General features: G+C 39.7%; 1 protein-coding gene across 14 annotated transcripts in view; it reads right to left on the reverse strand.

The window, feature by feature from the left end:
* The window catches only part of Rmdn2 (regulator of microtubule dynamics 2), an 87489-nt gene that overhangs the window by 41665 nt on the left and 31917 nt on the right, over window positions 1–13907 (reverse strand). For all 14 annotated transcript variants that reach the window (XR_004114058.1, XR_004114057.1, XM_031355270.1 and 11 more), the window contains 2 exons: window positions 9755–9815; window positions 311–386 (listed from right to left, as the gene is read on the reverse strand). Coding sequence is in view for 12 of the 14 variants with exons in the window: in XM_031355270.1 (XP_031211130.1) it covers window positions 311–386; window positions 9755–9815 (137 nt within the window). In the remaining 2 variants the exon portion in view is untranslated. The remainder of the gene's footprint in view (window positions 1–310; window positions 387–9754; window positions 9816–13907) is intronic.

Below are 13907 nucleotides of genomic sequence, written 5' to 3' on the forward strand. Positions count from 1 at the left end.
AGAAGGCTGGGAGGCACAGCAGGCAAGTACAGACTGCAGATTACTCAGTCTTATTTAATATGCCAGTGAGCTCATGAGCAAAGGGCTAATCGTCCATGTTTGGAGGAAAAAAGGCCAACACACTCATCTATGTGGGTACTACTATCTTGTGCCATCTTGGATAATATTTACCCCCCCCCAACCTCCAATGGTTTGATTGTTTTTGTTACAGTATTAACTATTACACTTTCTGTTGTTCAAACATCAAAGTAACCCCCCAGTGTTCAATATGCCGAGTAATCTCATAGTGGTTAGTGAAATGAAGCTGTACCTTGAATAGATATCCACAGTTAATTTTGTTTTGCAAGCCCTCAAATTCAGATACATAACCACACAAAACTGCATACCTGGAAAGAGGAAAAAAAAAGCAGTGGCTGTCAGGTCAAATATTCATCAAATGCCACTATTACATAACACTTAAAATATGTCTCTAAAGCACTTAGTTAATGTTTTCAGAAGCACTAATAGAGATGCAAGGGCCCTACAAGTAGATATTTGACATTAATGTAAACCCTGTTTCTTCTGGCATTAACTGGGCATAGGAACATTGTCTATGCCCTATGAATGGTGAAAGAAAAGGAGCCACAGAATGTGACGTGATTTGAAGGATGCCTGGCAAGTAGGAGCTCTTAGCCAACACCAGATGCTGGGCTCTCAGAAAAAGCCAAGTCATGTACTAAATTAGATAACAAAGTGTTAAAAGATTTATAAAGTTTCAAGCATATTAAAACCAGTAGTTAAAGAGCATGGCCACTTAAAAGATTCCCTGACCTCCATAAATGTCTTTGAAAAATTATCATTATTAAAATCAAATAAAACTGAGGATAATCTTACAACATGCTTTGAGAAAAATTCCCCATTTCTCTCAGTTCCTCCTGGAAACAATGTATTAGTACAAGAGTGCATTTATTCTATGAATAACTGATCTCCCCACACCCTACTGGGAATACAGTGTTTATAGAAATGGTTATTTGACTATAGATTAGACACAGTGTTTCTTCAGCAACTGGCTTATTTACTTTAAAAGTGGAGGAAACATTGTTTTTCACACCTGTTTCTGTCTGTGCAAGTCTCCAGAGGACATCAGAATACTGCTGCCAGATGCAAAATACACACATTTAACTACGTTAAGAGTGTGATCAGCTTATATTGTTATAAAAACAAAGTTCGGGCATATGGTTTTGGATGCTATCTTAATTGTTTCTCTGAATGAACATACCTTCTAAGTACAAAAATGATTGGAAAATTTCTTAATTTACTACAATAACATCATTACTGTTACATGGGAGACAAAAGACAAATGACAGAAGTCAACTACTCAAGGACAATGAGTGAAACTCCCTTTTTAGCTGTGACTGTTCTCTTTACAGCCAATGGAACCCACCACAGTAGGGGGCAGGGAGAACAATCAAGCCAGCCTGTTAGAGATGACTTGAGCACATAGAGTAAGGCAGATCGCTGATCCAATGCTTTAAAGGAGACTGGGTTTTGTTCCTCTGAACCCAGACATTGGATACTAAAGTGCACTGCTCCAGAGCATTCTTAACCCCCTTCGTGGAATCTGGGCTTGCTGCCTGCAGGCCCAGGGTCACTGCTGCATCTGGGTTAGTGCACAGAGCCTACACGTCACCAAGTGTTCCTCCTCAGCATTGCCCCCTCCTCCAACTCTGACTTGGGTTTTTTGTGTCTCCATATAAAATGTGTTCACAATATCACAACATAAGCTGACAGCATTTTGGCTGGTGGTGTATTGAATCTCTGGACCATACTGAGAAAACTGACATCTTGACAGTTCTGGGGCTATGTACCTATAGCACAAACTAGCTCTCCACTTACATTGTTCCCCATATCACTATCAGAGTTTTGCAGTTTGTCTCATAGAGATCTTGTACACATTTTATATGTATTAAAACCTAAATATTTGAGTTTGGGGGTCATGGTAATGCAAATGGCAATGTATTTTAATTTTAAATTTCAGTTACATATTCCTAGTATATATACAAGCGACAGGGTTTTGGACATTAATTGGTATCCTGCAACTTTGCGTTGATGACTAAATTCTAGGGTTGTAAAGGTTGTCACATCTTCAGCAAAGAGTCAAGTTCTTCATTCTTGGTCTGTAGCTTCACATCCTTCTGTGCATTCGCCGGAACTTTCAGAAGAACCAGAAGGGCTGTGGCGTGAGGAGCACCCCTACCCTGCCTCATCTACCGTGCTCATGTGGCAGGAAAGCAGCTCTCTCACATCAGCAATGGTGTGAACCATCGCTTCTCTGGGGCTTGTTTTCCGCTAAGTGGAGGAAGTTCTCACTCTTCTAGTTTTTGAGAGGTTTTGTTTGTTGTACTTTCCATGAATAATTGTTGTCTGTCCACTGTGTTTTTCTACATTTATTGATGTCAGCATATGATCTTTGTTCCTCTTCAGTTTGTTAATGATTTTTACATGTCAAAGCCGCTTCTCAAAAGCCCAGGAAAGAATCTACATGGCTACTGCGTGTGCTTTTCTTACACTGTTGAGATTCAGCTTGCTGCTATATTGTAACACCAGTTCTAACTCTATAGTCATGAGAGATGCTGGCCAGAAGGATTCTTATAACACTTCATCTTGTTTTAGATGTACAATAGTGCTGGGCTACACAGAGGCGTTCTGGAAGAGCTGGCAGAAATGTGCTGTGTCCTTTCCTTAAATATGTGATAGTTTACCAGCGCATCCTCATATTTCCTATTATTATTTATCCCATATCTTTAACAGACAAAGGCCTAAGTTGACTGTTTATGCAACAATTCAATACTTTTGAAATGCTAAAATTCTACTGCATCATTCCTTCCAAAGACTTCTAGACTATGGAGTATTTCTAATCCTTCTAAGTTACTGTGAGTGAAGGGAAAAGACAAATTCCATGAATTATAAACATTATAGGAAGGACTCTTATTCTTTCAAATAATATATCTTTTGGGACTTAGGACATGTACAATCTGTTCTGAAATCTGTCTTGAGTCTAAAACACTATTTTCCTCTGTGTCATAAACTCCAAGGTCACTCGTTCCCTTTCCCAGAAAGGCGCTCAGCATTTCCTTTCTCCTAATCAACTCTAGTTATGTGTATATTATTTTTATAGTGTTCATTTTAAAATGTAATTTAATATTTTATTTCTCAAACTCAAGTCTGATGGGACTCCTGAAGTTACTTTACATGATGGTGAATTACCTCCATCTAGAGGTTATTTGAAGTATTGTTGCTTTCACAAGACTTGATTATACATGTGTGTGTGTGTATACACATGTATATATATATTTGCATTGCTATTGAAGGTACTATTAAAAGGGACAGTCATATAATTTCAACAACTCCTAACACAACCCCACTCATTTCTTGCCTATTTGTGAATCAGCACTAACACTGTATATACAGTAGGGATCAGAGGCAGGCAGCCTCTTGGAATAGAAGGATGGCTGAAAACATCAGAATACAATATTTAAGTTCTAGTTTCTGCTTTTCTACTCATTGTATGGCTCTGCTTACTAATCAAAACACACACACACACACACACACACACACACACACACACACACAGCATTGTTTAAGTATTTAGGCAACAGAAACAGACTGTTATGTAACTCATATGCCATAAGCTGTGTAGCTATAACTCATAAACAATAGAGCACAATAGAGCATGACTCATATGGAAGACATATTTATCCCTACAGCCAAACTTATTTGGCCAACATATTATAAATATATTTTATTATCTTGATCCCAGAGTATTTTAGGATGATATGGTAAAGGCAACAGAATCTTCTTTTTAAATTATTTTTATTGATTTTTACATTTCAAATGTTATCCTCTTTCCTGGTTTCCCCCTCTCCTGGAAACCTCCTATCCCATCCTCCCTCTTCCTACTTCTATGAGGGTGTTTCTCTATTCACCTACCCACTTCCATCTCCCTGCCCTTGATTCCCCTACACTGGGGCATCTATCGAGCCTTCATAGGACCAAGGACCTCTCCTCCCATTGATGCCCGACAAGACCATCATCTCCTACATATGTACCTGGAGCCATGTGTACTCCTTGGTTGATGGCTTAGTCCCTGGGAGCTCTGGGCAGTTTGGTTGGTTGATATTGTTGTTCTTTCTATGGGGTTGCAAACCTCTTCAACTCCTTCAGTCCTTTCTCTAATTCCTCTATTGGGGACCCTGTGCTCAGTCCAATGGTTGGCTGCAAGCATCCACCTCTGTATTTGTAAGGCTCTGACAGGGCCTCTCAGGGGACAACTATATCAGGCTCCTTTCAGCATGTACTTCTTGGCATCCACAGTAGTGTCTGGGTTTTGTAACTATATGGGATGAATCCACAAGTGGGACAGTCTCTGGATGGCCTTTCATTCAGTCTCTGCTCCACACTTTGTTTCCATATTTGTTCCTGTGAGTATTTTAGAAGTAACAAAGTATCCACACTTTGGTCTTCCTTCTTCTTGAGCTTTATGTGGTCTGTGAATTATATCTTGGTATTTGGAGCTTTTGGGATAATATTCACTTATCAGTGAATGCATACCATGTGTGTTCTTTTGTGATTGGGTTACCTCACTCAGGATATTTTCTAGTTCCATCCATTTGCCTATGAATTTCATGAATTCATCGTTTTTAATAGCTGAGTACTCCATTGTGTAAATGTACCACATTTTCTGTATCCATTCCTCTGTTGAAGGACATCTGGGTTCTTTCCAGCTTCTGGCTATTATAAATAATGCTGCTATGAACACAGTGGAGCATGTGTCCTTATTACACGTTGGAGCATCTTCTGGGTATATGCCCAGGAGTGGTATAGCTGGGTCCTCAGGTAGTAGTACTATGTCCAATTTCTGAGGAACTGCCAAACTGATTTCCAGAGTGGTTGTACCAGCTTGCAAGCCCACCAGCAATGGAGGAGTGTTCTTCTTTCTCCACATCCTTGCCAGCATCTGCTGTCACCTGAGTTTTTTATCCTAGCCATTCTGACTGGTGTGAGGTGGAATCTCAGGGTTATTTTGATTTGCATTTCCCTGATGACTAAGGATGTTGAACATTTCTTTAGGTGCTTCTTGGCCATTTGATATTCCTGTGTTGAAAAGGAATCTTTGTTTATCTCTGTTTATCTTTGTTTAGCTCTGTACCCCATTTTTAGTAGGGCTATTTGATTTTTGGGAGTCTATCTTCTTGAGTTCTTTGTATATATTGGATATTAGCTCTCTATTGGATGTATGTTTGGTAAAAATCTTTTCCTAATCTGTTGGTTGCCATTTTGTCCTATTGACAGTGTCCTTTGCCTTACAAAAGCTTTGCAATTTTATGAGGTTCCATTTGTCAATTCTTGATCTTAGAGCATAAACCATTGATGTTCTGTTCAGGAAAATTTCCCCTGTGCCCATGTGTTCAAGACTCTTCCCCCACTTTCTCCTCTATAAGTTTCAGTGTATCTGGTTTTATGTGGAGGTCTTTGATCCCCTTGGACTTGAGCTTTGTACAAGGAGATAAGAATGGGTCGATTTGCATTTTTCTGCATGCTAACTACCAGTTGAACCAGTACCATTTGTTTAAAATGCTGTCTTTTTTCCACTGGATGGTTTTAGCTCCTTTGTCAAATATCAAGTGACCATATATGTGTGGGTTCATTTCTGGGTCTTCAGTTTTATTCCATTGATCTACCTGCCTGTCACTGTACCAATACCATGCAGTTTTTATCACTATTGCTCTGTAATACAGCTTGAGGTCAGGGATGGTGATTTCCCCAGAAGTTCTTTTATTGTTGAGAATAGTTTTGGCTATCCTGGGTTTTTTTGTTGTTCCAAATTAATTTGCAAATTGCTCTTTCTAACTCTGTGAAGAATTGAGTTGAAATTTTGATGGGGATTGCATTGAATCTGTATATTACTTTCAGCACGATGGCCATTTTTACTATATTAATCCTGCCAATCCATGAGTATGAGAGATCTTTCCATCTTCTGAGGTCTTCTTCGATTTCTTTCTTCAGAGACTTGAAGTTCTTGTCATACAGATCTTTCACACCAAGGTATGTAATATTATTTGTGACTATTGTGAAGGGTGTCATTTTCCTAGTTTCTTTCTCAGCCTGTTTATCCTTTGATTTGTTTGAGTTAATTTTATTTATATCCAGCTACTTTGCTGACATTGTTTATCAGCATTAGGAATTCTCTGGTGGAATTTTTGGGGTCACTTAAATATACGATAATATAATCTACAAATAGTGATATTTTGACTTCTTCCTTTCCAATTTGTAACCCTTTGACCTCCCTTTGTTGTCTAATTGCTCTAGCTAGAACTTCAAGTATTATATTTAATGAAATGGGAGAGCATGGGCAGCCTTGCTTAGTCCCTGATTTTAGTAGGATTGCTTCAAGTTTCTCTCCATTTAGTTTGATGTTGGCTACTGGTTTACTGTATATTGCTTTCACTATGTTTAGATATAGGTCTTGAATTTCTGATCTTTCCAAGACTTTTATCATGAAGGGGTGGAGCTTCCTCTGGGTGTTGTGGGAAGGCAACAGAATCTTATAGAATGCTTCTGTAGCCTTAAAGTTGCAGTAGGGAAGTGTTTTTTCAAGCTGGCCTATAACCCCAGCTATCCAATGAATATTTGTTTTTGCAAAACAGATGAGTGGATTTAGCCACTCATAGCACAGTTTGCCATTCTCATTGACTGAATGAGAAGTTTTATTAATGCCTTAATTTACCCTGAAAGACTCCCAGAAGAATAAGATTTCCCTTACCATTGTAAGGGCTATGTTGTGGATCAGCCTAGTGCTGTTTGTATTTTAATGCTAATTCTGCTTCCCTCAGAGGGGCTGCCCTGATGAGGAGTTGATCATGCACTTTGGTGATTTCATTTGAATCTTCTCCCCATTTTAACTGGTCAATAAAGAAGGCAGAAGCTAATCGCTGGGTGAAGGATAAGGTGGGATTTCTCGGTCCTAGGAAGAAGAGGAGAGAGAGGAGGCAGGGGAGGAATTTGGATGAGGCTGGGGAGCAGACAGGAAGTAGCAGACATGCATGTGACTCTTGGGGACCTATAGTGTGTAGCCTGGCCTACAGTGGCTGTGGAAGCTAAGGAGGATGAGGTGAGAAATTCTCTGCCCAGCAGTTGTGCTATGTGGCTGGTTTTAAAATACTAAGGCTGCCTGGCATTCTCCACCTGCGGCACTCAGGTGGATAGGAGAAAGGGCATAGCTGCAGGGTAGTCATTAGAGGTTTGGCAAAGCTAGCCATGGGGGCTGCGTGAGACAGGTGTTGCTGGCACCTGCAACTGGATTCATTTTAAAATTACATGCAACAGGGCTAGCTATGAGATCAGTTTATCTAAATTCCGCGTGTTATTTCACAAGTCAAAGATTAAGATTCTCTTTCATTCATTGCCACATTAAGTTTTAATATTTGATTGAATGAAGGCCTTTCTATTGAGTAGATAGAATACATTTTAAGAGTGTATGTTAAACTGACATTAAAATTTATTACATTTTCATCAATTGAATTGATCCTAACATTTTTAAAAGTTGATAATTAAAAAAAAAACACACGAAACAATTGGCTCATTACTTTGTGATGATAAAACTTAATCTGGGAATTAAGTCCTGTTGTCATGATCAAGGTATTAGATTTACAACAAAAATGGAAAGAGGGTGGAGGAGGTTAAGGGAAGGCAGAGTGGGCAACATACTGAGGGAGATTTCAGCACCAGCTACCTTAGCAAGCCAGGGCTCGGGTACTTACAGAGCCCTCAGAGAAGATCTGATATTGTTTCTCTGCAAAAACTGAGAACTCATATTGATAAAGGTCCTCACTGAAGACAGTGTATATTTGTAATGTGATTTCTCATGGGTCCACGGGACTGCTGGACAGAGGGAGGAGCAGAGAAAGGTGTAGAGGAGGAATGAGGAGAGGAAGTGAAAGAAAGGCCATGGGAGGAGGAGTAGAGAGGAGAAGATAAAAGGCAGTTAAGGGGGAAACACGACTGTTTTCTGCACTCTGCTCTGGCTGAGTAGGTCCCAGACACCCAGTTTCAAAGGAGATGAAGAGAGAAGATAGCTTTCTCAGTACAAACTCACTCCAGGTGCTCCTCAAAGTGAAGGGACAGAAGTCTTTAACACGCATGTCAATTTTAAAGTATACAAGGTGATGTAGGCAAACTAAGTGGAGATATAAAATCCGAGACTCCTATCCATTGCAGTGATCTTTTAAGTCTGTACCAGCAGGTTCACTTCTCAGTTGCCCCTTTCCTCCGGGCTTAACTGAAGCACCAATGTGAGAGCTGCCTTCCTATTGTGAGAAGAGGCTACTACTAATGTATGGCGTGCTGAGGAGCAAGTCCCATGTTCTAGCTTCTCAAGTTCATTTCACATTTTGCCATGTGTTTCTTAGAAGTTGGAGTACACAAAAACTACTGGATTTTTCTTCAGAAAGCTAAAGCAATTCCTTGTGAATGGAGCACCCCCTACTGATGACAAAATAAACAGACAGCTCTGCTGTTACGTATCTTGGGAACAGCGAAAAGATAATTGTTTTAGATAGACTTTGCCTAGGGATGTCCCCAAAGAAACAAAATAACCCCAGAGGGGGTATATTTATGGAAAGCTGCTATGGTGGTTTGAATATGCTTGGCCCAGGGAGTGGCACTATTTGGAGGTGTGGTCTTGTTGGAGTAGATATGGTTGTGCTGGAGGAAGTGTGTCAAGTGGGCAGTGGCTTTAAGACCCTCTTCCTAGCTGCCTGGAAGCCAGTATTGTACTAGCAGCCTTCAGATGAAGATGTAGAACTCTCAGCTCCTCCTGCACCATGCCTGCCTGCACACTGCCATGTTCCTGCCTTGATGATAATGGACTGAGCCTCTGAACCTGTAAGCCAGCCCCAATTAAATGTTGTCCTTATAAGAGTAGCCTTGGTCATGGTGTCTGTTCACAGCAGTAAAACCCCAACTAAGACACCTACATTCAAGAAACGACCATAAGTTAATTTTCTGCTGTATCTAGGGTAACTGTATATTCATTTAGCTCATGAGAGAAACAAAGTCAGTGGTGGCAGCAACAACTAAAAATAAAAAAAAAAAATGTAAAACTGAGCAACAAATAAATGGAAGGATAATTTAAAACAATTTATTTTTCTTTTCTTTTTTTTTTCAGTGAAGGAGGACACCTCCCTTGGGGGAAAAAAAAAGCAAACAGACAGAACCATGAAGTGGTTTTCCTCTCTTGCTTCAAAGTTCCCCACCCTATGCCCACCCAAGCCTCTGTGGCTTTGTGCTCCCCAATTCGCAGACAGGATTTCCCTTGACCTGTGGAATTTGTTTTCTGTGACTCATCAGGTTAAAGAAAATGACCCCCATGCTTCCAATCTTTGGAACATTTGGCCCACAGTTTTCTCAGAAACATGTCATAACTTTAGTATATGTTTTCAAAAAAAACCTATATTTAATTAGATTTAATTATAATTTATCCTCAAAGGCATGAGACTTGTTAGATTCTCAGGAACCACTCACATTTAGAACATAATCTAATGAGAACCATGTGAGGGCAAGCACAGCCATAACAGTTGCAGCACTACCCACTGTCTTTCTGTGAGCGAGCATGGCTGGCCAGTTCAGTGCAGCAATGTGTTCTTTAAGACTCCCTGCAGTGTAGCGAGAGACATGCGTACTGGGAAGTTAGGTCTGAGGAGGTTCGCGTGCTTACCACAGATGGCAGTGTCCATTCATGGGCGCTCTGGTAATAGCTCTCTCTCCTAATGTTTTTCCTGAAAGGCAAAGAGACTGAAGTTTAGTGTTATAAGAGCGGGTAGGAAGTGGAGTGTCCAGTCAAGTCAGTGGTTCCTAAATAGGGTCCTTAGGTGGGAAGTGTTTGTCCCCCTTGTACTTGTTAGAGAAGGAATGCCCCGGGGTCAGTTGCTTACTCTGGGTGTCAGTCCTGATGATCCATATTTTACCAGCTTCCAAGAACTGTGACATGCTCAAGTTTGAAACCCACTGGAATAACTAACTTAAACAAGGACAAGGAAAGTTTCTTGCTCATTACTTAAAAGTAAATACATTATTTACTTGTAATGAATTCAGACATAATTTGCTTAATGCTTATTAGCTGCTATATTGTGTGAACATCTGGGGATAAAACATCAAATTAGAGATGGTCCATGACTTCCAAGGCCCAATGTCTTCAGTGTACAGCAAGTCAGAGGAGGTAACTTGATTGATTAGGGCAATGTCAAGAGAGCACAGAGTGTGTGAAGGGGAGGGTATGGACCAAGGAGCTGGGCCTGCTCATTCACAAAAAGAATGGGTTCAGGAAATAAATGGAGCCCTTAAATTATTATCCTCAGTTTATCAGCAAGGATATTTTTATTGTTTGATATTACTAAAACATAGGAGATTTTTTAAGATTTTAAGTAAATTCAGAATATCACTACAGTTCAATTTTGTTGTTTTCTGAATTAAAGAGTTACAATGATTTGAAATTGATGTGAAATATTTGAGCTGGGTGGCTGTGGCATATGCCTTTGTTCCCAGCACACAGCAGAAGAGACAGGCAGATCTCTGTAGATTTTAGACCATCCTGGTCTACACAATGAAGTCAGGGTGGGACTCCCTGCTAATAAGATAAAGCCGATTATAAAGGACAGTCCAAAATCCAAAATGACACATTTTTTCCTTAAAGGTACTATATAAGTTTTTGCTTAATAGTAAGTATAAATATCCTTAGTAATTTAAAAGATATATGCATGTCAATCTTAATTTTATGTAAAGAGAAAGGGGAATATAGGTATATTTATCCAAATAAGGTATATTTATAATTTCAATTTAAAAGATAACGCTTTTTTTGTTGCTAAAAAGCATTTTTCTCCTAGGAAAGATATATTCTGCTAGTCTATGTCAGGTTCCAGAGTTAGAGTAGGGCAAGGCTCTTTGCTTTTATCTTTCCAGAAGAAACGCATCCAACCAAGGAATCCAAAGACCACCAGAGAGAGAACAAAAATAATACTGTTAAGCTTATTAACTGTAGTGCATGTTAATTATCAGCTTGGCAATACAGAATACAAATGCCTTTTGTCAGAGGAGATAAATAAATCAAATAAATATACGTGTCCTAGAGTCAATGTGATATTATTTTAAATGTAAAAAGACTTGGGATTAATGCCAGTTAAGGTCTAAATGTGACACTCCATCATTTTATACAACTGGACACACTGACAGACTAGTGTAGCTTAAGATGGCATGGACTGGGGTCTTGCTATCCCCTTCGAGGTCGGGTGCCATGCTACTCTGAAGAGCCAGGCAGTCTCCTTGGAAAGTGAGGCTCCCACGGGAGAACCGATGGCAACTCAGCCTAGTGTGCAATACATTACCCAGGCTAAGACCTCTGAGCAAGCACACTATGCTTGGGCATAAGGATGGAAAGGAGTTTAAGTAAAGTTGAACACTGGGAAGAATGTTAAATTAAAAGAGGAAAATGCAAGGGATAGATATAGCCACAGAAAAAGTAGTCTCCAAAGAATGGAGAAGGCAATAAAAATTGATATAGATGTTATCAAGGGCATGTAGATACTAAATAGATAAATTTGTACCTTTGATTACCATACCCGGGAAACAAAGAGAGAGGTTCCTTGTGAGTTCAAGGCCAGTCTGATCTACAGAGCAAATCTGAGTCACCCCCAGGCTACACAGAGAAACCCTTTCTCAATAAGTAATAATAAATGCATGTCATTGTAGAGGAGGTTATTTGGACTCCATACAATAATTTTTGAATTATCAAAATGAAAAGAGTTATATGTTCAATGGTAATGGTGATATTGTACATTTCTTTGAGAGAGGTCAAAATGGAGCAGACCTGGATAAAAACAGGGCTGCTAGATTGGATCCGTCTATACTAATGATGACTTCTAACTGTTAGACAACAGGTATGCTATGTTGGGGAGAGGCTTTGTATTTGTGTCAACATAAAAGGAGGAAAGGCTTTGGATCTCATCCAAACTGATTAAAATCAGATTTGAGAGAGGGAGGCCTCCTGAAGACCTTGGCTGCAGAAAGAAAGAAGAAAATCAAAAAGACTAAATGAACCAGTAATGTACAATGCTAAACCCTCTATGAAAACAACTCTGGAACTGACTAGTTAGAACTTCAGCTTAGCATGGCCACTAAATCTTGTGGGCTATAGAATTTTCTTGGCTTATTATTCTTTCAGATTGCATGAACGGAGTCTTATATTGCAGTTTAGTCATATAACCAACTAGTTCAGAAAGAAAGACAGACGTTCTTCATCTCTCAGATGGAGAGCAGAAGGCCATCACCGGCTAAACTGTGCACCTTGCACATTCCATACATTGTTGGTACTGATCTATGTATTACTCGTAAGAAATTAGGTTTTTCAGAAAATGACAACAGAGGAAGCAGTACTAATGAGATCAACCCTGGAGGATGCTGGGACACCTGATACTGCCTCACACCGCTTTGATGCCATTCCTCAAGAGACTTGCTTTCAAAACAGCTTCAGAGAGGGCTGCTGACCCCCAATGACCTCAGTTTGTCCAACCTTACAGACTGATCCAGCCAGACCTTCACTTAAGCCTTAACTTTCTCAGCACATAGAGACTGGACAACAAATGATGCCAGCTACTTTTTTTGACTTAAACATTTTCTCAATTTCCTTTGGGCACACCTGAAGGCATTCTTTGCCCCAAGTCAGTGGAAGCAATTTCAGGAAACCATGGTCCCATTCCATTAAGATGGGGTGGAGAGTTTTGATCATTTTATGAGTTTTAGGTATATTGTCACTTAAGGAGATGGTTACAAATAGTTATGGTCTTGGACAGGGAAGAAACAAAATGGGGAGCCTAGACTGGGGCATTTCTAGCTTTCCTTTCTTTCTAAGATAAGGGGGAAGGGATTGAGAAGAAAAAGAGGACACACAGAATTATCACACTCAGGTAATATTTATTCCTTCTCAGGCCTCTGATGGGGTTGAAGACTCGATAATCATACTCTTACTATGAGCTTAAGATGTTTAGGATTTAAGAAGATGTTCTAAGTCTAAGAAGATGATTTTAGGATGGTAATACAAATTAGGATAGAAAACGATCTAGATACAAAACTCTGAACCCACCAAGATAGGATAGATGATAGAATACTTTATCTAAACTACCAAATGTAAACAGACTGGCTTTTGAATTTAACTCTTATCTAATAATATTCATTGTTGTTTTATAATTGTTCCAGTATATGTTGTTTACTATTATAAGAGAAAGAGTCATTTTATTTAGACAAAAATGGGGAATTGTTGAGGTTTGGTATGTTGCTATGTATTGTAAGGCTAAATTCTGTATCCCAAGGTCTAGGTGTCCCAAGATGACTGAATTCTCACGCTACCTTTTGTTGCTTTTAATTTAAAACCATTGGTTAATAATGATGTCTACAGCCTGGAGCTGGGCAGGAGAGGTGGGTGGGGCTTCGGTTCCTAGGTTTAGGGTCCGAGGAGAGAGCAGAGGAGAGGGGGAAGAGGAGAAAGGAGGAAGGTGCCATGGGGCAGGTGGATCATGAGTGCATAGCCATGAGGGCTGGCCTGTTGGAGTAGGAGCAGCCAAGGTGGAACATGAAAAGTGAAATCTTGAGGTTACTGACAGGGAAGTAAAGAAACTAGTATAGATGGTTGATATCTGCCCAGCTCTGATTCATTAAGGCTTATTATAAATAGAAAGATTTTTTTTTTTTTAATTTGGGAACTAAATGATCTAAGGTGGGGTAGAAGCCCCCAAATAATATTTACTGGAGAAGTGAGTCGTGATGGCTAGTCACTGGTCCTTTAGGAGAACTGAGTCGTGATGGCTAGTCACTGGTCCTTT

Source organism: Mastomys coucha, unplaced genomic scaffold, assembly GCF_008632895.1.
Source record: "Mastomys coucha isolate ucsf_1 unplaced genomic scaffold, UCSF_Mcou_1 pScaffold6, whole genome shotgun sequence".
Taxonomy (NCBI): domain Eukaryota; kingdom Metazoa; phylum Chordata; class Mammalia; order Rodentia; family Muridae; genus Mastomys; species Mastomys coucha.